We start from the raw sequence: 25,779 nt of genomic DNA, 5'->3' as shown, positions 1-25,779 counted from the left end.
AAGGCTATTATTAAAAGTTTATAAATGGACAAACGGGTTCCAAAAAAGGAATCAACAGTTATCACTTTCTGGAGTACACTTTCAAGTTTACTTATTATTAGCCAGATGTTATGATAGCCGTAGTTAATCATAACTTGTTTTCTATCAAAACTCTTCCAAATTGGCCTATTATTTGTCAGCCCCTGATTTTATCAGCTCCTACATTTCTGTTTCACTCTGCATCAGCCTGTCTTTTGGTCTTCCTCTGAGTCTTTTTTTTTTCTTCTGATATTTTTGCATCAAACACTTGTTTCACTAATCTTTCCCATTCTGTTTAAATGATTATATTTACATTAGATTATCTGAATGTTAACAGTGTCAATTCATTCTTTTAATATATCTTCATTTTTAATATGGTTATGCAATTGATGCCATCTGTTCACTTTCTAGTGTTTCCTCGGAACTCATATCTTTGATCGACTGTTTTATTTCTAAACCAACTAAAGTTAAAGCTGAGTTACAGTTTGTTTGAAAGCTCTTGTATACTACTAGATTGGTCTTTTGGCTTATTTCTCTCTTGTTTTCATTATCATTTACTGACATGGTATATCCTATAAACCATATGAGAGGTACCTTAAAGGGGTATACAGAATACTATAATAGTACTACATAGCTAGGTATAATTATTTACTAGTTTCGTATATATAGTTTTCTTCTGACTTAATATATTGTCAACTCCAATATTATTATGGACTACCCCATGGAGTCCTTAGACTCATCGAGAGAGGCTCTAAATACCATGCCAAGTGCTGTCCAACATTTGCACAGTATCTATCATACTTTGCTTTGAATTCATTCACAGTTATGGCACCCACATCAGACTCTGGCAACCTATTCCACTCATTCACCACTCTCCAATCAAAAAAAAAAAATCTAGTTCTAACACCCTTACTAACTACACTCTTGCTCGGTTTCCAAGGATGATTCCTAGTTCTCCCACCACCAGACCTGTTTTGAAAACTTTCCTGTGTATTAATCTTGAGTAATTTGTAATTCCTTTAGTAATTTGTATGTCTCAATCGTATCACCCCTTTTCTGCCTGTCAACCAATTTCTGTAACCCACAGATCTTCAACCTGTTCTCTTAAGGTTCATTCCTTAGACTTGCTACCATCTTGGTCACTTGTCTCTGGATTCTCTCCATCTCTTCCTCATTGCCAAAAAACCCAGGTGACCAGATCTACATATATTGGTCAAGATGAAGTCTCATCAAGGCTCAATAAAGAGGAATAATAACCTGCTTGTCTCTGCTCAGTAGAAATCAAAATAGAATAGAAATGGAAGATGTCATTTATTTGGCACTATTAAGTGCATAATTCCATATGGAGCTTGGTCTTTCTCTAGCATTCTTGCTGCCATCAAACACTTATTTCACTAATTTTTCTATCCCATTCCATTTAAGTGATAACATCATCTTAGTTAACTCTGCTTACATGTTCCTTTGATTAACTGTGTTATTTCTAACCCAGTTGAAGGCTATTTTTCTCATATCCATAACTTAAATCAGTAAGAATGCTGTTTTGTATACTGGTAGTTGTTTTGGTTATTTTGTTTCTTATTAAATAAATTTAACAAGTTTGAATAATAAAGTTATTCAGTTTGCTCCTCATCGTACTAACTTTGCATGTTATATTATCTATTTGCGATTTTCACTAAAAATTGTGCCTAAATAGCTGAAATCTTTTACTTATTCTGCAAGTTGTTCCTTGAGAATGCAATTGATATTTTCCATGAATCCAATTTTCATGATTTGTCTTATTGATGAGTATAACAACTGACTGTTTTCTCTGGTATTCATGTAACTTCAGAGATAACATTCAGCCTTGTCTTATGTTTTTTTTTACATGAAGCCTGTACATCCTATAATTCTAATTGCTGACTTACACCTAAAGTGTAGGATATGTATTGCTCTGTATAATGTTGTCACCATGTAGTTGCAGTGTTTTGAACAGCTATAATGTTTTTACTTTTCAGATGGTCTTTTCCAGATCTATAAAATGTAAATATAGATACTTGTTACTAAACACATTACCAATTAGAACAAAATTAATAAGATATTTATTATTTAATTAGCTCTGAATACTAGTCACCATTTACAGTTACAATGATGATGAGGCTTGATGGAGGAGAGAATTGAGAGGGTCAGTTGTGGATATTTTGCAATTTTACAGCTCTTGAAATCTAGTGTATTATTAAGAAAATCCATGGGAAAACTATTTAAGCAATCTATGACTGATATTAACCTACAGTTGTGAAGTATGATCAACAGCAGAGAGAGAGAGAGAGAGAGAAATAATAGAAAACTTTTCACATTTGAAAGAAAAGCAGTGAGAAAAAGTTTTTGGGCCATCTTACAGTCAAATTGCTGAACTGTATGAATGAGGACTTTGCAAGGAACTGGAAGACCCGAGTGTGATGGTGAGGGACCTAGGATGGAGAAACCTAGTGATGACAGCATTAGACCTAAATAGTCCATTGAGCTGTTGAGAAAGAGTTGCTAATGTTTCACTGAATGTCCAGCCAGCACCTTCATAGTACAAATAACTTGTCACAATACACAAAGCATTAGCAAATCAAATAGTAGTGAAGACAATTCAAAACTGTAATGGGTATAAGAAAAAATATTAATAATATATCGCATTTTTGGCACTCTGTAGTGTGTGTGTGTGTGTGTGTGTGTGTATGTGTGTGTGTGTGTGTTAGGTTAGAGCTGGTCTTAAAATGAGTATCTCCCAGATAATCCTTTCTTTTAGTGTTGCACAGTGATCAGCATTCATTTTAGAAATTATGGACTTTACAACCATGTTATAAATAACTCTTTTAATTTCCTGATGTTTCGATCTTCATATTAAGATCATCATCATCCGGAATATATACAAATATACAAGGACAAGCTGAGTTACATTACACACGGTAAGCTACAGAAACAATGATTTGATTAATGGTTATTCTACTGGCATGACCTCTAGTGAAAAAAAAAAATTACAAATTAATTAATTAGAAACTACATCAAAGCTAAATTCTATTTAAAAAAACATCTTTCTTTAGATAGTCTTCTTTCAGTAACAATCATGTCCTATTTTTAACATTACAATTGTTATTTTTGATTTAGGATTCTGGATTATCTACAGTCCTGTTTATAGTTAACTCTTAGAGAGAAAGGTTCCGTGGGTAGAACATGTGCCTTCCATATGCTTGGGGTCCTCATGGTGAGCCTAGTGGCTTTGCGCTTCGCAACCATATGCCAGGGGAAAGCGTGTCCTAGGTTTGATTCCCGTCAACGATGTGTGGAGCTTAAGAATCTTCCTCAGCCATAGCCAAGTTAGCCGGTCTTGGGCGTGGACAGCCAGGTTTTTTCTGCCAGTTTATCTGGGGTTTTTAATCCTGCAAGCAGGCAAACCAGACCCGTGAACACACAGATTACAGTCATAAATATATGGCAAGGAAGGCAACGGGAAACCACTTTGCATCACCATCTCCCTAGTAATCAGCTGCAACCCTCTCGAGAGGAAGCCACAGGATCAGATCAGATATGCTTGGGATTTTTAGACCATCATTGTTGTTCAGATTGGGGTGGTTGATAAGAATCTCACAGGCTTCCTTAAATTTGCATTCATACCATGTTTTGGTGTGGTGTAAACAACTGGTGCTTTTCCAGTCAATTCTATGTAAAGTGTTCAGGGCATGATCAGAAAGGCCAGCTTCACCATAGTTATTATATTTAATGTGTCGTTTATGTTCGTAGTTATTATGAGTTAACTATAAACAGGACTGTAGATAATCCAGAATCCTAAATCAAAAATAACAATTGTAATGTTAAAAATAGGACATCATTGTTATTGAAAGAAGACTGTCTATAAGAAAGATGTTTTTTCTCATGCTATCTTAAATAGAATTTAGCTTTGATGTAGTTTCTAATTAATTAATTTGTAATTTTTTTTTTTTACTAGAGGTCATGCGAGTTGAATAACTTGATCAAATCATTGTTTCTGTAGCTTACTGTGTGTAATATAACTCAGCTTGTCCTTGTATATGTATATACTCCACAGATGATGATCTTAATACGAAGATCGAAACATCGGGAAATTAAAAGAGTTATTTATAACACGGTTGTAAAGTCCATAATTTCTAAAATGTCTCCCAGATAATACAGTAATACCCCGACTTATGCGAATCCGGAGTCACGCAGTTTCTTATATGTACGTATTCCCGTCACGCCTCACCACTAGTTGTATTTTTCTGTGTCAGCCGCATTCGCCAGTGTCGTACATGCTGTGAACAAGCACTGACGTGTTTCGTGCGGTTTCCATTCATACACTATTTTTATAATCTATAAAATAACATAAAAAATAATAATGTCATCCAAAAGAAGCAAGTCTGATTCTTCTACAGCTAGCAAGAAAAGAAAAACATTGACTTTGGAAACAAAACTCAACATTATTAAGGATTTTGAAGGCGGAATGAAAATTTGTGAGCTATCAAAGAAGTTCAATCTACAGGAATCCACAGTAAGAACTATCATGAAAGATAAAGAAAGAATTCTCGCTGCTGTGAAAAATGCCCAATCATTGAATTCAAGCATAATTTGTAAACGTCATGGGATTATTGGTGAGATGGAAATGATACTTAAATTATGGTGTGATAATCAAGTGAGAGAAAAAAATTGCCCAGTTGATCAAACGACGATATGTAGCCAAGCCAAGTTGATTTTTGAGAGGCTAAAAGTAGAAGATGGAGAAGCGGCCAAAGAAGAAAATTTCGTGGCCAGTAATGGTTGGTTCAACTGATTTAAAAATCACTAACTGGCACAGCATCGCGGAGAGTGGAGAGGCTGCAGGCACTGATAAAGAGGCTTCGTCTGCTTTTCCTGAGACACTTAAGGCTATCATCGAGGAAGGTAGCTATAGCAGTCAAACCATATTTAATGTAGTTCTGGAAAAAGATGCCTAAGAGAACTTTCATCGCACGTGAAGAAAAAACGTTTCCTGGCTTTAAGGCTTCCAAAGACCGGTTGACAGTAATGCTTGGTGGAAATGCAGCTGGTGATTGCAAGTTAAAACCTCTCTTAATTTATTGCTCCGAAAATCCAAGAACTCTGAAAGAAAAACCAAAAAACTGTCTTGCCAGTGATTTGGAAGTCAAATTCTAAAGCTTGGGTGACGGCTTCTATTTTTGAAGACTGGTTTGGTCACCACTTCATACCTGAAGTTGAACGTTATTGCCAGTTTTAAAAAATTCCGTTTAAAGTTATGCTCATTATTGATAATGCACCTGGTCACCCTCCTGCAACTTTAATTGATTTTGATCTACGTGTAAAAGTTGTTTTCTTGCCTCCAAATACAACCAGCTTACTTCAACCGATGGACCAAGGAGTTATCAAAACATTCAAAGCGTACTACACATGGCGTTTGTTTGCAAGTCTGAATGAAGCTATGATTCAAAACGAGGAGCAACTGCCTGTTAAAGAGTTTTGGAAACAGTTTAATGTTTTAGATGCTGTAAGGATTATTGGAGATTCTTGGGGTGAAATTTCCCAAAAAACCTGGAATGGTGTCTGGAAAAAACTTTGTCCATCCTTTTTTAAATGCGAAACGGAAATGTTGCCAGAAACTGATAAGTTGCTGAGGCAATAGAAGAAGTTGTCAACCTTGCCAGGCAATCAGATTTAGAAGTAGACAGTGAAGATGTCAGCGAGCTGTTAGACTCGCATAACAAGGAGCTTACAATCATTGAGCTCATAGAGATGCGTAAGCAAAGCGCTACTGAAGAGACCAAACCCTCAGATCCAGTTTTACCAGAAAAGCACATCACAATTGCAAAATTAACAGAAGGTCTCAGCTTAATTAAGAAAGGTTTACAGATTTTGGAGGACATAGATTCTAATGAGGAACGAATTGTAGCCACAAGGCAAGGAATAAAAAATCACTGGCTTGCTATGAAGAAATTTTGCATGACAAGAAAAAGACATTATTTCAGACAAATCTATTAGATTTTATGAAACCATTGACATCAAAATAACTTTCTTTTTTTTTATGTACAAAAAACTACAATTATGATTACTGTATATTTCTTAAAAAATATAGGTGTTTTTATAAACCTTTAGTCCCAATTGTATGTTTGTATATATAAATTACATGCCAAATTATACCCCGAGTTACGTGAATTCGACTTATGCGCTTTTTGTTGGTCCTGCCAACTTTGGGGTATCACTGTATTTGGTTAATTAATGCAGCCAAAAGATTTAGGGACTGCTTCATTGTTGCTACTGTTTTCAATCATATTGTTTCTACTATTTCTGGATTAAGGTCTAGATAATCCAGGAATTTTTCAAGCCACTTCAGGCTCCAGTAAGCAAGGCAGTCTCACACTAAACAACAGACATCCATACTACCATGTGATTTAAACCGCCCATACCTGTTGGTTGAAGAGCAGGTATGCTATCCATTTGTCCAACCAGACTGGTGTGTGCCAGCCTGATTAGTACAGATTTTCATGCAAATGACTGTACAGATACACTTGATGAACTGCTAGGTGGCTGTTTTATGAATACTTTTAAAAAGTAAATAAATTCTGTTTGTTTAGTTAAAAACATAGTTTGCTTCCTTTTCTTTCTTAACCTGTATTACAGAGATCTTCAACTTTTCAGACAGTGTGGGCATTAAAAATTTCAATTAAGCCCGTGGACCACTAAGCTATGCTGTGGTATTTAGAATTGTAAGATGCTTTCCAGATTCACAAGGAATGCTATACATTTGATACTTTACATAAAATCCTATAAAAATAAACAAACTCAGCTTTAAGAGCGTAGGTAGGAGTCGGGTTCATGATAAGTAATTACAATCAATACTTGAAAAAGATAATTTAATGAATAAAACATTCATTTTTTTACAATGTCAATGGGAAACTTGGCAATGTTTATCCTTGATCAGCTTGTTGATGTTGGAATCAATGTTGGAAGTCGCTATGCACAGAGTATTCTCGAAATGTTGGTTCGTAATCTGAGTTTTTGTCTTGGACTTCACGTTTCATTCTGGATAAGAACTGCTCACATAAGTATGTGCTTCCTAACAAAGTGCACATCTTCCAAGCATGCTGGCAAAGATTAGGAAATGCATCCTCAGAAATGTAGTCTTTGTAAAATGTAAGCAAGAGCACATTGAATAATTTTTCTCTCAAAGAAGAGTTCTTTTGGAATTCAAAACAGCTCCATTTGTACTGAGCCTGGCATTTCAGCAGCATTGACACTGAATGGCATTGAAAATAAATCTAAAGAAGACTGTCAATTACAAAAATCACTAAATCTCTCTTCGAATTCACTTCGCAACGTGGCTAATTTTGTAGCATATTCATCAAGAGATGAACAGTTGGACTCAGCGAGAAGCTAAAAGTGAATGCAACGAGATGTCGGTTACAGAGGCAAAGTCTGTCATCCACTTTGGATCATTCAATTCCACAATTGGCTTTCTCTTGGTTTGCATGAACTGCTGTATTTTGCTCCTTAAGTCAAAGACTTTTAAGAACCTTCCCTCTGCTCAACCAACACACTTAACTATAATAAACCACATCGCTGTGATCCAATTCACACTCTTGGGTCAAAAACCCTTGGAAATGACAATGATTCAATCCTCTTGCCCTAACAATGTTGATGACAGTCACAATAACTTTCATGACATTCTCAAATCCAATAGTTTCCATGCACAAATTCTCCTGGCGGATTAAACAGTGGTATAAATTCTGGTTCTTTCCATAGCAGAACAACAAACCTTTCGTTCTTTCCCACCATAGCAGGGGCACCATCACTTACCACACCCTCGAAGTTGGTTAAGCTGAGGTCGAAAAGCTGGAGCATTTTCTTGGCGGCTTCAAGAATATCAGTGCCTTTCGTCGTTCCCTTCATAGGTACAAGCACTAGCAGTTCTTCTGTCACGTTGAATTGTTGATCAATGCCATGGTGTTATGTCGTTGCTTTCTCCTATATTTTACCTTTATTACTCGTTTTATCACTATTTTTCTATTCTACAATCGGACCTAAGAATTATCTATTTTGGAGCTTGTCTCCTTTTTGGATATTGACAGATTTATATTTTTAAGCTGCACCAGCCAATGTCCTATAATAGAAGGGACTCTTATTCAGAGAGACATTCCCAGAATTTCATGTATATGCTCATTAACAAAACTCTTTACTACAGCCAAGTAGATTTTGACTAGCAGTCATGACCTCTAGTCTAACTCTATAAACTTTCAGTTCCCTCCCGCTTAGGTTCTAATTTTATGAGTGGTAGTTTGATTCTCATATTCAGGCGAAACTCAAGTATAAAAACAAAACATGTTTATTTGGATCTTAAGACACATACAGCTATAAAATATCACACATTCAATGGACTCAAGGTCATGCAAAATCAATTCATACTAAGTTAATTCTAAAGTCATACTAAACAATACTTGACAGAGGAAATAAGCACAGTACTATATAAGCAATAATTCTCTTCTATAAGTTACACATTGATATACTCAGATTTTATGTTAAAGAAATTCCAATCAGATTCTATCTGCTACACTTGTCTCATATATTGAATTCTATCACACTCATATATATTCATTCCAAGACAATTTGTCTGATGGACACCAGCTATTACAAATCAAAATAATCACTTAGAGTTCTCTAGTAAACTGTCCAAATTCAACCATTACACAATTACTTTCTTTCCTCTAATGCAACTGAATAACATATAACAAAATACTGTACTTTACCATCAGTATGCCAGAAATCAGGTCTGCCAGGTCTGTCTACCTTTTGTTAAACACTACTGGTTGGCGTCTGATTAGGCTATACTTCGCACATGACATTGTTTCTGGTTGTCCTTGATTAGCTGCCGGACATAGTCGTATCTACTGCCGCTTCTAAGGAAACGTTCACCATTCCTCTCCAATGGGACATTTAGCGAAGTACATGTGGCTGACAATCTAACAATTGTCAGCCACATGTTAAAACTTGAATTTCATCAGCAAATTACAAAGTGTTCAGGACAGGATCTCATGATTTATTTGTCTTGTACTGGTGTTTTTTGATTGTATCCAAATAACTAATCTCTGCACTAAGCTATCCTTCATTTTAGCCAATTATGAGAACTTTAAACTGTATTCTACCTCTTATAAAATATTTGCATATCAGATTTGTTACTAAGACTAGTTCTTACTAATCACTGGTGACAGTGAAAATTTCTTCAATTTATTTTTTTTCTTTTAAATATTGAAGAAATATACTATTATTTTAATGACTAATATAGCCTACTTTTGTTTAGGAGTGCCCCTTTTTTTAACAATATGATTGGCTCTTTACTCAAATCTTATGGTATTACTGAAGTGTTATAAAACTAATATATGAAGAATGATATAGAAGGAAAATTCGGACATACCTTTTTGGGTGTTGTTTGCTGCCTCCTTATCCTGGCGATATGCATCCATCTGCTGTTAAAGGAAAGGGATTTTGGGAAAGTGGGGGTAATGTGGGGGAATTATTTGAAAAAAAACCAGGTTTTTTATGTGTATAATATTATTATTATTAAGGGTGGGTAGAGAGCATTTGGGGGGGGGTGAGAGAAGGATCTGAAGATAGAAATAATTTTTTTGAGGAAGAGGACAGATGGGTGGGAAGAAATATACTTTTTTAAAAAAAAAAAAGCATTATTTTTTTAAGCTAGCTATTTTTAGCTGTAATTAATTTTTTAATAATTATGAGTGGTAAGGTTATTTTAATGCATCTGGTAACAGTTGAGAATATAATCGTATAAATAGAATTAATAGATTCATCAGAGAAAATTATAAAATTAATTAACTGAAACTTGATTGTAGTAGTCTTGAATCTGTAGTAAAAGCTATCTTGTTTTATTATTGAATGTCATTCATTGTCCATAGAATTGCTTCCATTTTTGATTGTTCTTTATGAAACAAAATTTATAACCTCGAATTACACATTGCTTTGTGACTATTTTGAATTATTTAATTATGTGCTATAAATTGAAAAAACTTTACTTTACACATAAGTTACACAAACCAAACAAATGTTAATTCATTTGTTTCATTTTCAGAAAAAAAAACTGCAAAAATATTCTCTTTTTTGAAGGAAGCCCACTCTTATTATTGCTATATCTCTTATATACTGTATCTTAAATTCGTTCACTACCATGGTCACACTCATCATTCTTCATCATTGCCGGAATAAATGCTGCTCATCCACTCTTCATGAAAAAAAATCTTGAACACTCCTTTATTCAACTTCTAGAGATAGCATCTGTTCTCACTATGTATTTCTCATATCACCTTTTTTTCTTCTGTCTGCAAGCCCTGAGGAATTGCTCAGTTTTGCAACATTCCAAGTCATGATAGTATTACCTTAGTTTTACTGATCTCCTAACACTTCCAGAAGTTCCTCAAAACCAAGTAACTGAATCTGCATGCAGTAATCCAGATATGGTGTAATCCATATCATATACTACTGAAGAATAACTTTGGTTCTTTGGTGGGAGGGACTTCTCACTACTGCATAATCCTCTGTTTTGTTTTCAAAACTTGTCTTATTTTCTTGAACTTTATTTCGTTTCTCACTGTTATCCCTGTATCTCATTCCACTGCTTCTTGCAGTAAGACTTTCCCTTCACTCACCTTCACAAATAGCATTCTAAGGCATTTTAAAGTGTAAAATGTTGCATTCTGAAACATTGACCCAACAGCACACTTCCCAACTTTATTTATCTTTTAAAACTATTTGCATTGTCATGTTTATAAAGATAATAACCATGATTATTAACATAAATTATTTAAATAATAAGTCTATAAATCACTGATAGCTGTAGTGCCTTTTGTTTGGAAGGCTTTAATTTTGAATTCAGTTTAGTTGAATTCACATTACAAGAAGTCCTGCAAAACAGGCAAGAGTACTAGTAAATCACAGTTGTTAGACATAACACACTATATATTTAAAAGAAAATTCCCATTTATCACTTAAGCTTATATATCAGAACATATATGGGCCTAAGTGAAGCCGAATTACTTGGTTCAATAAGCTAAAGTATTCTGCCAAATGCAAAAGCAGTGGCTGAAAGTAATGTGGATGATGAAGTGACAGTGAGGAGTGAAATAGCATGCTTACATGGTATCCTTCATAGCTAAATAACAGCTAGAGCGACTGCAAAAACAATTGTTGTGCAGTACAGCAGGCAGGAGAATGAAAGTAAAAGTGAATTCAGAAAGTATGAAAGTGCTGAAAACTGGAAATAAGGAAATAGGGATTAAGTGAATAAATAGAGATATAAAGAAAGAGCTGCAAAAATCGAAAGCAGAAAAAGGTGATCAGCATACTCATGAGCAGTTATTTATTTATTTAGGGTATAGCTCACACATGAAAAGTTACGTTACAATAAACTTTAGTATATATATAAACATAATACTTAATATACATATATAACATAATAATACATAATATAGTCATAAAAGAGACACTCAAGAATAGACTACAACTGTGTGTCTAGGTTGATTATCCAATTGACTGCACTTGGTGTAGCATGGATGAAGTCCGACATGTTCCCATTGTATGCATGTTGGGCACATTCTGCTGTAATATAACTAATTGTCTGGTGGGGTGATCCACAATTGCACCTAGATGAGGCAAGCATGCCCCATTTGTAAAGGTGGTCTACACATCTGCCATGATTGGTGCAGTAATGAGCAGTAAAAAGTGCGAGCAAGAAGGGTGACTAGTATGGTAAGAAAGGCCAAATCAGATAATGAAAGAAAATTAGCTAAACTAGCCAAAGTGAATCCAAAAGAGTTTTTTTGTTATGTGTAGCAATGATGGTAAGAAGGTGACAGAGGCAAAAGAAATAGTTAAGTTTCTGATCAATTTGAAAAGTTATATCATCAGGTGAATGATAGTTGCAGTTGCAACAGAGATGCATATTAAAAATCAGGTAGATAAATATCATTGAATAAAAGTGGCTCCAAAATAGAGGTAGCAAACTACGTCGTCGTCCGGTAGCATCCTCTAGCAAGAGGGTTGCAGCAGATGAGCAGCTCTTCTCCATTTCTCTCTGTCTGTCACTTCCATCATTCTTAAACCAGTCCATTCCATGATGTCATTAAACCACTCTCTAGTTGGTCTTCCCCTCAACTTTCCCTTGTAATATAGTTCTTGTCAGGTGTTCCGAAGAACCTCTCAGAAGATGTCCTGCAAATCTAGTCTTTCTTTGCATAATATTCTTTAACAGTGTTCTTTCCATCCCACCTCGTCTTAAAACTTCTTGATTTGATATTCTTTCTGTATAGCTAATCTTTTCCATCTTTCTATAACACCACATTTCCAATGCATTAATTCTTTCCATATCTCTCTTAGTGTCCATGACTCACTTCCATAACTTGCAATACTCCAAACTGTTGCTTTAACTATTCCAATTCTAACGCCTATTTTAGTGTTCTTGTTTATTAAAATTCTCTTCATTTCCATAAATGCCGATTTAGCTTTGCCTATTCTATTTCTAATCTCCAACTCTGAAGTTCCTTTCTCTGAGATCCAGCTACCTAAATATTGAAATCTTTCCACTTCTTCTAAAATCTTTCCTCCACATCTTATTTTTACATTATCTCCTATTTTTCTACCCATTATCATTATCTTGGTCTTTTTTGTGTTAATTCTTAGTCCATACTCTTTACAAGAGTTTTCAATTTGAATAATTTGTTGTAACCCATTTTCACTTTCTGCCATCACTACTACATCATCCGCATATCTTAAGTTATTAATGATTCTTCCATTTATTTTTATTCCTTCTTCTACATCCTCAAGTGCCCCTCTAAACATTTGTTCACTATAAAAGTTAAACAATAATGGTGATAACTTGCATCCTTGTCTGACTCCTCTCTCCACCCGTAATTCTCCTGTTTCCTCTCCATTTACACATACTGATGCTATTTGTGACCAATATAATCTCTTTAAAATTTCCAAGTGTCATAAGAGTCAATATCAGTATTTTCTAGAATGTCAAAAAGCCTTTCATGTTTCACTATATCAAATGCCTTTTCAAAATCTAGAAATCCCCAAAACAACTTTCCACCATGGTTTAGTGTTTTCTCCCCAATAATTCTTAGACAAGTTATAGCCTCTCTAGTTCCTCTGTTGGTTCTGAATCCAAACTGTTCCTCGTTCATTTCTTTTTCTATTTTATTCCTAATTCTCTCTAAAATTATTTGCACCAGAATTTTTGCCGTGTGTTATAAGACTTATCGTTCTAAAATTGTTGCAGTCTAAAACTCCAGTCTTTTTTGGAATGGGGATAAAAATTGATCTTCTAAACTCCTCTGGTAATTCTTTTCCTTCATAAATTCCGTTAATAATTTGCCATAACACTTCCATACCTTTTTCACCTATGTTCCTTATAAGTTCTATCTGTATACCATCTATTCCAGGGGATTTTCCTTCTTTCATCTTTTGAATTGCTAGATTCAATTCCTCCCTCATGATGCACAGTCTCTGCCCACTATGTTCTTTCCTTTGATTTTCTCCTCTTTCCCTGTCTTCGTAAAGTTTACTTACATATTCTTCCCATCTCTGTAATATCTTCTCTTTTTTCTATCAGAATTTCACCTCTTTCATTCTTGATTGCTCCAGTCCTTAGCATCTTTCTCCTTCCTGTCATCATATTAATGTTTTTATAAACACCTTTTATGTCCTTTCTTTCTGTCTTTGCTGTTGTATCTTTACTTATTTCATCTAACCACTCTTCCTTTTTCCCTTCTTATCTCTCTTTGTATCTCCCTAATCAAGTCTTTATACTGCTTTTTTTTCTCTCTGTTTTACTATTAACTAACGTTCTTCTTTGTGTTACTTTCCTCAAAGTATTTTCCATCATCCGCACACTACAGACCAATTAAAATATCAGGAGTGGTTGTTAAAATATTGGAAAATTGGTTAAAATCCAATAGTGGGAGTGCATAGAGATGCAATACTCTGTAGTGGGCAGCACAGCTTTGTAAAGGGTAGGTCCTCTTTTAGTAATTTTTTTCACATTTTATAATAAACTGACTGCAGAATTGGATAAAGGAAATGACTACACCGTGATACTACTGGACTTTGCAAAGTCATTTGACAGAATACTGCAATGAAAAACCTACAAAAGGTGGAGTGAATGGGTATGAAGCTAGTAGCATGGATACATTGGTGACTGACAGACAGACACCAGATAGTTCTATATGGTGGAGTGGAATCTAGGAGAATGAGGGTTACTAGTGGAGTGCTTCAGGGTTCTGTACTAGGATCACTACTCTTCAATTTGTATATCAGCGATATAGGGTAAGATTTAAGGAGGGGGGATATTCAGTTTGCTGTTGATGCAAAAGTGGGGAGAGCAAAGGTAATGATTGTCAATTTAATGTTGCAAAATGTAAGGTTATACACTTTGAGTTGAAAAGTTTGCATACAATGCATCATATTGATGCTACTGGATTGCAGGAAATTGATGAGGCCAAGTATGTTTGATAATTGTGGCCAGAGTTAAAGTTCAGAGGGCATATTGCAAAAGTTGGTAAAATAGCTCAGAGATGTTGAAAAGCACGCTAACAAGATTGAAAAGTTATTATCCCTCTTTATAAGGCTATGATTCAACTGCATCTTGACTACTGTTGCACAGATTTAGTCACCTGGGTTTCTGGTGACCAAGAGGTGGTAGAGAAGATTCGGAGACAAGTGACTAAGCTGGTTGGAGATCTGTGGGATACTCCTTATAAGGACAGGCTGAAGGTGACATGATAGACACTTATAAGATATTAAAGGAGTTTTATAAAATTGATGCAAAGGAAATTTTTCAATATGTGGCAAATAGAGAACTGGGGGGTCATCTGGAAGTTGTGTAAGAGTGTAGTTAGTAAGTGTGTGTGTGCAGACTAGATTTTTTTGTTGAGAGTGGTGAATGAGTGGAATCCATTGCCACAATTAATTGTGAGTTTCCTGACAGTGAATATGTTTAATGAAGGTATGATAGGTTTTGTGTGTATAATAGTTAGTTGGAGTCTACCATGATGAGTCTCAGACTCCATGGAGATACCATATAATTCCTCCTAACATATTAAACCTTCATAAAGGTCCTCATTACTGAAAAGTGTCTGAGCCTGCACGCTGTAATCTTGATTGCTATGCATAATTGTCACATACTCCAAAGTCTAGAAATGTCATTGTATGTACATCTCCTTGGTCCAACAGTTGGCACTTTATTATTATATCTTGTCATCCTGTGCATATTATGGCAAAGTAAACTGACATTTGATGTTAATTTATGCTTGAATAGGAAGATAAAGAAAGATAGCCTTTTTCACAAGTTTTTTTCAGCAAAAGGTGAACTGGAGAGACCCAAGTTTCTGACATGAATAATGATAGTGAAAATTATCTTAACTTGAAAAGTCCACATAAATGTTCCTCACATCCTTGATGGGATAAATTGGTTAAATTTTTTATTTGACTATTGAGAAACCACTGTTGGCAGAGAAGTTAAAAACATGCTCTTAGTTTACATTTCATGCAGTATATTGCTCTTTTGATGTGTCTTTATTGCATAGCTTTTCAGTTTTTACAAGATTTTATAGAAACTATTATTGAGATGAGATTTTTTTTTTTTTTTTAGTGTGAAGTGTGCTTAGCTTGGCAACATGGAGTCTGTTTTGATATAGAAGATGAAAAAGATGTGCCTGAAAAATACGTTTGCTATGCTTGCTCAGAGCCAAAAGGTATACATGTACAGGGTGGCCATAAATTAACTTTCCCTCTTCGGAGGTATCTGTAGCTAAAACTAATACACGGAATGAGACCACATTCTATATTGAGACTTTCGAACGCGTGGGGAGATGAATTCCACAAAAAAAGATTTAGTATCAAAAGTCGCCGACAGGGGAAAGTTTGGCACTGGCAGAGCCAAAAGCAGTCAGATATTTGTAGTAAATGCAGGTAAAAAGGATTGTGCAAATTTTACTGTGCGTACGTGACAGCAGCACCACCAATTCCACTTAAAAAGGGATTGGGAACGTTCAGGCAGTTATTCGAATGATTGACTAATTGTGCGTCCTACCTTGCCTCAGCGTGCTTTACTTGTTAAGCTGTTTTACCTTAAATAGTGCAATGCTGTAGCAGCCCTTTGGGAATTTCGAAGGCTTCTTAACTGGCATACAGGTCCTATGCCAGCTGTAGCACTGAGAGCTATGATTTAGAAGTTTGAAGAAACTGGATCACTAGAAGTTAGACCTGGCAGAGGATGGAAAGCAGTGCAAGAAGAGACAGTAACAGATGTTGCTACTGCGGTGTTCGATGACACAGGGATCAGTACTGGTCCAAGCGCTCGTGCCATAGCTTGCAAACTTGATATGGCTTATGTACAGTCTGGAAAATCTTACAGAAAATGCTTCACTTCTATCCATATAAGTTCAGTTGTGTGCAAGCACTAACTACCACAGATTATGATAAGCGCATGACCTTCGCGCTAACATTTCTTGCCCGAATGGAGGTCAACAATGACTGGCCTTGGAGAATATTGTGGGGTGATGAGGCTCATTTTTATCTGAATGAATCGGTCAATCAACACTCACAACTGCAGAATTTGGGCATCTGAACATCCCTAAGCAATCCAGCAAGTACCACTGCATTTTCCAAAAGTAACCATGTGATGTGGCTTCACAGCCGATTTCTTAATAGGACGATACTTTTTTGAGCATATTACCCCTACAGGTCCTGTAACCTGCTCCATTACTGGAGAGATTTATCGATGAATGTTGGAAAATTTTGTCATTCCTGCATTGCAGCAAACATAATGTTTGGACTCCATAAGTTTTATGCAGGATGGAGCATGGCCACACATTGAATGTTCAGTACAGCACCTTTTACTCCAGCATTTCAGTAATGAGAGGATTATCAGTCAGTTCCTTCTGACGGCATGGCTGCCTCGATCCCCGGACATCACATTTGGCTGTGGGGGTATTTGAAACCTGTTGTGTATGTTGGTGGTGTTCCCAACTTGCATGTCTTGAAAGAGAACATAAAACGAGCTGTTATGAACATCCAATCCGACTCCTTACACTCAGCTGTAGAGCATGTCGCACACCGGATGCAATCTGTTGTGCACAAGAAAGGTCAACACATTGAAAATTGTGTATGTGTTCCAGGGGACCCGGATTCTTAAATGAAACATTATTTCCTGTGGGTTCAATCACTACATTAATTTTTGTGTGTCTCGCAAGTTGTTGTTTTAGTTTGATTATTATTAATCTTATTATCATTGTAACGCACCACATATCCAGCTGGAATGAGTGATACAGCTGTCACTTACACCGTCGAAATGTTATTCCATTTTATCTGCCTTTTAATGTAATTATCCGCTTGTTTTTGGCTCTGCCAGCACCAAAATTTTCCCTATCAGCGACTTTTGGTACTAATTCTTTTTTTTTCACAGAAATCATCTCCGCATGCCTTCAAAAGTCTCAATATAAAATTTGGTCTCATTCCGTTTATTGGTTTTAGCTACAGATGCCTCCAAAGAGGGAAAGTTATTTTATGGCTACCTTGTATATTGATTTTACTGAATATATTTATATATAGTTTTAAACTATATAAAATTATGTAATGCATTCTTCCAATGCCATTAAAACAGTGAAGTATTGTATTTTTTGTGATAATCATAACATTATTTTGAATGTTTCCTTGTTAATTTATAAAATGTGAATTGAAAATTCGTGATTATCGAAAAGCATGTATTTGTAATATAACTACTGCTTGAATTGATGAGAGGGGGAATGAAGAAGAATCAGAATGGTAATGGGAAATGGGAGTAAATCTTGACGAAAAATGAAAAACTTTTTTTTTATATATCTTCTATTAACATTTATCAATAATTTTTGTCTTCCATTATTTTCCAATTAAAATGATATAAATAAAAAATCCAAATGAGTAGGATCATTATAAAGATACTGCATCATAATGAATTTTAATATAATAAATTGAGGAAAAAAACATGTACAATATAATTAAACAGGTGTGGTAGTTGACAAAATTGATTCAATATGCCGTTGATGGAAACATCAAACAGGTTTGTTTTAAGTAGATCGTAATGCGCTTCTGCTGTAATGCGGAATCATGATCCATCTGTAAGATTAATATCAGTTATCTTACCATTATTGTTAAAGTACTGGAATGGTTTACTGTTCTGAAAGGTAACAAGTTTTAAACTTTTAAAGAACATGTATAATCCTTCCTACCTTACCTTACCTCAAGTACTGAGCATTTTACAAAATACACTTAAAAATAATAAAAATTAAGTTCCAGCTAAATATGTCTAAGTCGTATAAGTTGACATACATCCAGTTATCAATCTCAGTATCATCATCAAAATTAGAATAGAATTATTTAGTTTTTGAACAGTATTCACTCACAGTACCATATTAGGACAGAATAAACTATAAGTTTATGAATTTTATTGATATTTCACTGGATTCAAACCAGCATTCTGAAAGCACTTCTTAGAAACACAAGACACTACAGTCAAGTATATAGCAGAAACAAGTTAAAATTATAAGAGGGGAAAATAAGTAAACTGATTTTTGTTTTTTTGAATGGTATTCACTCACAGCACTATATTAAGGCATATTGTACTTGATGGGAAACATATAAAGGCTGTTTACTCCACATCCAATTGCTTAGTATCCCATAATGTACAACATACCTTCTTTCTAGATATATTTAACCTCAGTATCTTCCTGGGTCTAGTTCTGCAGATCCTCTATGAGTTGGTCAAAGAGTTGTATCCTCTATAGACCTGCCGATGGAGAAGTGTCCATCCTTTTGGGCAACTGTACCCCTTTCCAACAAGTCCTACCTAATACTAGTACTCTGCACAGATTTGGTCGCCTGAGTTTCATGAGGACCAGGAGGTGGTCGAAAAAATTCAGAGACGAGTGACAAAAATGGTGACAGGCCTGCGGAATATTCCCTACAAGGACAGGTTGAAGGTTTGTGTGTTACAAAGTTGAGTTGATAGGTGGAAAAGAGGGGACATGATAGAAGCTTTTAAAATATTAAAGGGGTTTTATATCCAATTATCAGTTGTAATATCCACCTGTGTATGAGTGGTTATTAAGGGTGTGTGGACCACGTTTTTTTTTCATGGAGAGTGGTGAGTGAGTGGAATGGATTGCTAGAATTGGTTGTGAGTTTCCTGATAGTGAATGGATTCAAGGAGAGAGAGAGAGAGATGATAGGATTTGTGTGTACGATAATTGATTTGGGTCTCCTGCAATGAGGCTTCAAAATCCATGGAGATGCCATAAATATTAATAATAATAATATAGAGGCAGTTCCTGTTTGCCTTCCAGAATCTCTTATTGCAGTATGCTGCATTTATCTACCATCCAGTGCAGATATTTCTCGGTGACCTCATGTTACATCTCTTGTACTGGCCACATATGTTTTGGAGTGCATGCTCAATAACAATAGCTTGTCCCTTCTACATGCCAACCTCAACATTCACTGCTATCAACCTGACATTTTGCCCACCATTTCTCTTCTCACAGTTTAAATGGGAAGTGAAAGATAACATCTATGGGACAGTAATTTTCTCATGATATCTCCCCACTTACATGGGCAACTACATATTCCATCACAGATATGACAGAAAATAGATCAAGCTGAATGGAATATCTTCTCACCTCTAGCAGAATTTGGTTTTGCAGTAGTCAGTGTCTCTTCTTAATATTAATGAAGCAGTAAATCATATTACAAAGTGTATAATGCAAGCTGCAACAATGGCAGCACCCAAAAAATTATATTGTTTTCTGCCTTTCCCCAAACTGTGCAATTCAAAATGTACAGCAGCCAAGAAACCCCAAAACTAAGCTTGGGATATCTTCCATGGATACCCCAAGTATTTGTGAAAGATGTTGAAAGTTTTTTCACTTAGTTATATTATAATTAAAGATACCAAGAAATTATATTCTTGGTTTCATCCTTTATCCAAATGTAAGCAAACAAAGCTTGCACGTGAAGTATCTTCACAACTGGGCTACTTTTGTATAGAAACGAATAACTTCACATCAGTTCCCTTAGTATCCCATAATCTGTTGCCTTAGTATCCCAATATGCATATATCCTTATGGACAATGTCCATAAGGATATGTGCATATTGTGAAGTCAGTAGCCTCTTTATACAAGTAGCCCAGTCGTGCAGTGACTTCACATGCAAGCTTTGTTTGCTTACACTTGGATATAGGATGAAACCAAGAATATAATTGCTTGGCATCTTTAATTTATATTTATGGAAGAATTGGACAGCAGTAGTGTTTTTGAAAGCAATTCAAACATGCTCATGCCCAAGCATGATACATTCACCATCACAATTGAAAGGACTTCTAGACTCAATTCACATCTTCAGTAAATCAACAAACACCAAAGTCTAGGACAATATCTGGAAAATAAAGAACAGGTATTTCACTCACCCTTCTTCACTCCTAGAATGGAATTAATGTACAGTTACTCACCCAAAAGCAATTGCAGATACACTTTGGGAGAGTTTAGCCAAACATCCTCCTTTACTCCATAATTCCTGAACCTCATAAGCAAAGTAGAAAAACGTCAAATACTGTTCACTTTGAACAATCTGGAAAAGTACAACAGACCACTCAAGAAAGAATAACTGAAAGCTATTTTGTCTCAATGCCGACCATCTGCTTATAGGACTAGATGGCATTCATTATGAGATTGTTAAACATCTGTCACCATCCTTTATCAATCAGCTGCTTGATTTATTCAACAGAAGTTTCTGTGAGAATGAATTTCCAGAATTCTGGAAAAAGGCAATTATTATTGCCTTTCCAAAGCCAGGTAAGGATCCAAAGATACCAATAAATTAACAACAATACCACCACATCCAGTTGCTCTGACTGTCTTTGCAAGATTTTGGAAAGTATGATTAACTCTTGTCTTTTATGGCTTCTGGAGAGCAACAACATTTCTTACAAGACCGTCTGGCTAGTTCAAATTATCATAATGATGATAGTGTATATATTTCTTATGTTATGTCATATTTTTTGAGGTAGATATTAACAGTTCTGTCCAAAATAGGCATATTGACATATGGCGCTTAGTAAGCATGGATAATAAAACTGACGACAGTTTTATGATTTTAATGTGTAATGTGGCAAATAAGATATGAGTATAACAGTTCTTAAACTATGAAACCAAAATTTCTAAATGAAAATATGTTTAAGATTATTCAGAGATCTGAATATGATCTCATTAAATCTCCTGAAATTTATAAATAACTGATTTTTAGAGTGTGAATATATCTGTCCAATATTTTTTAAAATAAATAAATCCTCTAATTCCTTTTATTCCCCAGAGGGAGTAGATAAAGGGGATGCTTAAGGGTCAAAGCTGTATAACTGAGAGGAGACCTCCACATAGCCTTTAAAGGAATGCGGAGAACCGACCAGGGCTTCTGACCTAATGTCCAATCCTCACCTTCTCGTGGTGCACACCCTGTTGGGTATCTACTTTGATACTGAACGAACGAGGATGGGCTGGCAATTTGGGATTTAGCCGACCAAATTGTATTCTTATTGGTTAAACCAAAATAAAAAAATGATGGGACAACATGACAAAATTTCATGCCGGCTGGGGCGTCGCCCGGTTAAACAAGGCCCCCGTTGTTTTCGCCAGGGAACCAGGGCAAACAGCGAAACGTCAGCTACTGGAACAAATCTGAAAACAAACCCCAACTCAATATCACCAGAGTTAAAGATCGGTACTATCGACGTAAGAAGCCTGAATGGCAAAGAAATGGAGCTAGCTGAGGAATTAGATAAGTACCAGACCGACATAATAGGGGTGACTGAAACAAAAAAGACCAAAACTGGTGAGATCTTTCTGAGCAATAAATACAAAATGTTATATTCAGGCAATGACAATCAAGGAAAAGAAGGAGTAGCCATAATATTCAACACAAAATACGAGGCTAATCTTCTTGAATGGCAGTCAGTCTCAAGTAGAGTAATGTGGGCAAATATGAGAATGGGGAACTGGACAATGAGACTTATTTGTGCCTATGGTCCCACAGAAGGGTCTACTAAGGTAGAAGTAGAGGAATTTTTTGAGGCTTTAGAAAAAGCAACTGACACAATGAAAAAGGAAAAGTTGGTCCTTGTTGGGGATCTAAATAGCAGAGTAGGAAATGATTGTGAGACATACAAAAATATTTTGGGAAAATTTGGAGAAAAGAGCAAAGCTAATAATAATGGCAAATACATGTTGGATTTCTGCTCAGGACATGGACTAGTTATTACTAACACCATGTTCCAACATAAAATTGTGCACAAATTCACATGGAGAGAAAAGGCAAGGAATAAGAAAAGTCTTATTGACTATGTTATTGTTGATAGTGATGTTTTCTCCCTGGTGCAGGACACCAGAGTGTACACAGGATTTGAAATTGGAAGTGATCACTATTTAGTCTTGAGCAGAATAAAATTGAATTTCATATTGAAAAGAATAACATGTAAGAAAGTTTTAAAGCGAATAAAAGTTGAGCAGCTCTCATATGTAAACTGTAGACTAAAATACAGAAAGATTATTGAAAAGAAAATGAAAGAGTTTGAGAACAGGAATCAAACCTTGGAGATTCAGTGGCAAACTCTGAATAAAACATTGATTGATTCTGCCAGAGAGGCATGTGGAGAGGTTGTGTGCAAGGATAAAAAAATCAGAACTCCCTGGTGGACACAGGAAGTTAAAGAGGCAGTGAAGGAAAAGAAGAAAGCATATCAAAAGTTCCTGGCAAATAAGTCAGCTTTTACTCTTACAGAATACAGAGACAAATGTAAGAAAGCTAAACAGTGTGTAAAACTAGCTAAACAAAAGTCATGGGAGGACTTTGGCAAGAATATAGAAAATAAATATCAAGAAGGTGGCAAAATATTCTGGAAGTTGTTGAAGAAACTTAGGAATGGAGGAAAGAGTGCTGTAAAAGCAGTTAGAGATGATAAAGGTGACATGAAAACAGGAGAAAAAGATATCCTTGAAGTATGGAGTAATTACTTTGAAAAACTGGTAAATGAAACAAGCAGTGATGACAGCACAGTGATAAAAAAACACTGACCAGGCATGCAGTCAGGAATACATATCCATACTTGAAGTAGAAAAAGCCATCAAAGGCTTGAAATGTGGAAAGGCAGCATGAGTAGATGATATTCGACCAGAAATGCTGAAGTATGGTGGTATAAGAGTCTTACAGTGGCTGCACTGCAGAAAGCCTGGACAGAGGGACGAATTCCCGATGATTGGAGTAGAGCTCTCATAGTACCCATATATAAAAAGGGAAATAAAACTGAATGTGAGAATTACAGAGGTATTTCCCTACTGAGTGTTCCTGGCAAGATCTATGCAAGTATACTTGAGAAACGGTTGAGAAGAATTGTGGAAGAAAAGCTTGGTGAAGAACAAGCTGGATTCAGGCCAAACAGAGGCTGTCAAGGTCAGATCAATTACTTTACGACAAATAGTCGAGAAAGCATGGGAATATAACAAAGATCTGTATTTAAGCTTTGTCGATTTGGAAAAGGCATATAATAAGGTGCTAAGAGAGAGAGGCTATTCAATACGCTGCAGTTATATGGTGTCAATGGGGCATTATATCAAGTAATACTTAGTCTTTATTTGAGTTGTAAGTCAGCAGTTAGAATTGAAGGAAGTACAGGAAGATGGTTTAATGTTAAATCTGGTGTGAGACAAGGATGTACATTATCCCCTCTGTTATTCATTATCTATATGGATCACATTATGAAGGAAAGTGGTATTAAACCTGATATCAAAATTGGAGATGTTAATGTCAGCTCTTTGCTTTATACAGATGATGTTATACTTCTAAATAAATCCGCTACAGGTCTGCAAGATTCTCTGACTAAATTGAATAGCTGTTGTAATAGATATGGTATGAAGGTCAGCAATAATAAGACAATGAAAATAGGCAGAATCATTGAAAATGTCAACTGTGTTGTGAATGGAGAACCTGTGGAACAAGTAAAACATTTCAGCTACTTAGGCACGATTTTTACTGAAGATGGTAAATTAAATATAGAAATAGACAACAGAATCAGCAAATCTGGTATGGTGGGAAGTCAATTGAATAAATTCATATGGAATAAGAGAGAAATTAGTCGGAACACTAAATTAGCTGTATACAAGACAGTGTTCAAACCAGTTTTAACTTATGGATCTGAGAGCTGGGTCAGAAGTAAAACACTTGACCAAAGACTAGAGACTGCAGATATGAGAGTCCTGAGAAAGATTAAGGCGTGAACAGATGGCATCAATGGATATCATATTAAAAATGAGGATGTTAGGAAAGAACTTGACATTGTCAGCATCCAGGAATGCATTAGCAGAGCTAATCTCAGGTGGTATGGTCACTTAAATAGAATGGGAGAGGAAAGATTAGCAAAACAAGCGTTCTCTGCCAGGTTGGCATGAAAACGACCCAGAGGAAGACTAAGATATAGGTGGGTTGATACAGTACAAAGTGCTTTAGATGATAGAAATATAAGATCTGATAATGTTGGAGTCTTGACAAGTAACAGACTGATTTGGAGGAAAATTGTAGATAGGAAGTTAGTAATGATGTAATTTTTTCATGTAGTACTGTCATATCCTGTACACCCCTTGAGGGTACATGGCAGGAAGTTGATGATGATGAGTAGATAAAGCTCTTTGGTCCTAACTAACATTTGGAAAATAGTAGGCAGCCTATTTCCTTCCTTAGCCATCATCACTAGTTGAGTTAATGGCTACCAGTGATTTGAAAACTTAAGCATACACGAGTATGGCAAAGAACTGACACCATCTTGTATTCCTAAATCCTATCTGGTAGTGTACATAAAATCTTGCATTATAAACTGTTTTTTTATTTTGTGGACATCCTATATTATATAATCAGAAAAGAAAAAAAAAGATGAAAAAATAGCAATAATTTATTTATAAGGATAGATAGCCACAATAATTGTTCAAAAAAATGTCCCACTAACCTCAGAACATGTTCATAAATGAATATAGGTTTCTTTATATGTTTGTTAGAATTAGGGGATGATGAATCTAAATTCATGTCATGTGCATTCTTTGAGATGTTCCAAACATGTTTTCATTGAATAAATTTGAGATCACAGAATCATTAGATTTAAGTTAGAATAAAAAGTATATAAAATCATAAAAATAAATACAAAATAACAGCCCATGATGCATGACTTTATGAACACCCTGTCTTTATCAGAAATAGTATAATGTACTTGGTATACAGGGTGTCTGAAAATTATCTTTACATCTTTGATACTAAACGAAATATTTACTAAAACACATAGAATTACCAATTAAGGAATAGACATAGAAAACCCAAAAGTTTTTTATGTCTAAATTTCTGGATTTCTCCAGTTAGTAATAAAGGCTCAAACATTCAACATGAGCACTATTTAGTGATTCACGAAACATTCAAGGAACAATCCATATGCTGTGATTCTTGCCTTCAGATCTCCTCAGTGTTGCACATATGATCTTTAATGAATATCCCACAGAAAGAAATTGCAGGGTATGATGTTGGACGATCAAGGCATCTCCACGTCCATTCCACTTGTTTGGGAATAACTTATTCAGACACTTACAGATGATAAGACCAAATGTGGCACT

General features: G+C 35.5%; 1 protein-coding gene across 2 annotated transcripts in view; it reads left to right on the top strand.

Annotated features, from left to right (window-relative positions):
- LOC150093314 (uncharacterized) overlaps nt 1-25,779 on the top strand; it is a 207,045-nt gene that overhangs the window by 135,306 nt on the left and 45,960 nt on the right. For both annotated transcript variants that reach the window (XM_090413488.1, XM_090413487.1), the window contains one exon: nt 15,701-15,803. In XM_090413488.1, the coding sequence (XP_090269614.1) occupies nt 15,701-15,803 (103 nt within the window). The remainder of the gene's footprint in view (nt 1-15,700; nt 15,804-25,779) is intronic.

Source organism: Typopeltis vanoorti, chromosome 24 (assembly GCF_054136105.1).
Source record: "Typopeltis vanoorti isolate ZY-2024b chromosome 24, IOZ_Tvanoo_1.0, whole genome shotgun sequence".
In the NCBI taxonomy this organism is placed as follows: Eukaryota; Metazoa; Arthropoda; class Arachnida; order Uropygi; family Thelyphonidae; genus Typopeltis; species Typopeltis vanoorti.
This window is presented reverse-complemented; position numbering and strand designations above follow the sequence as displayed.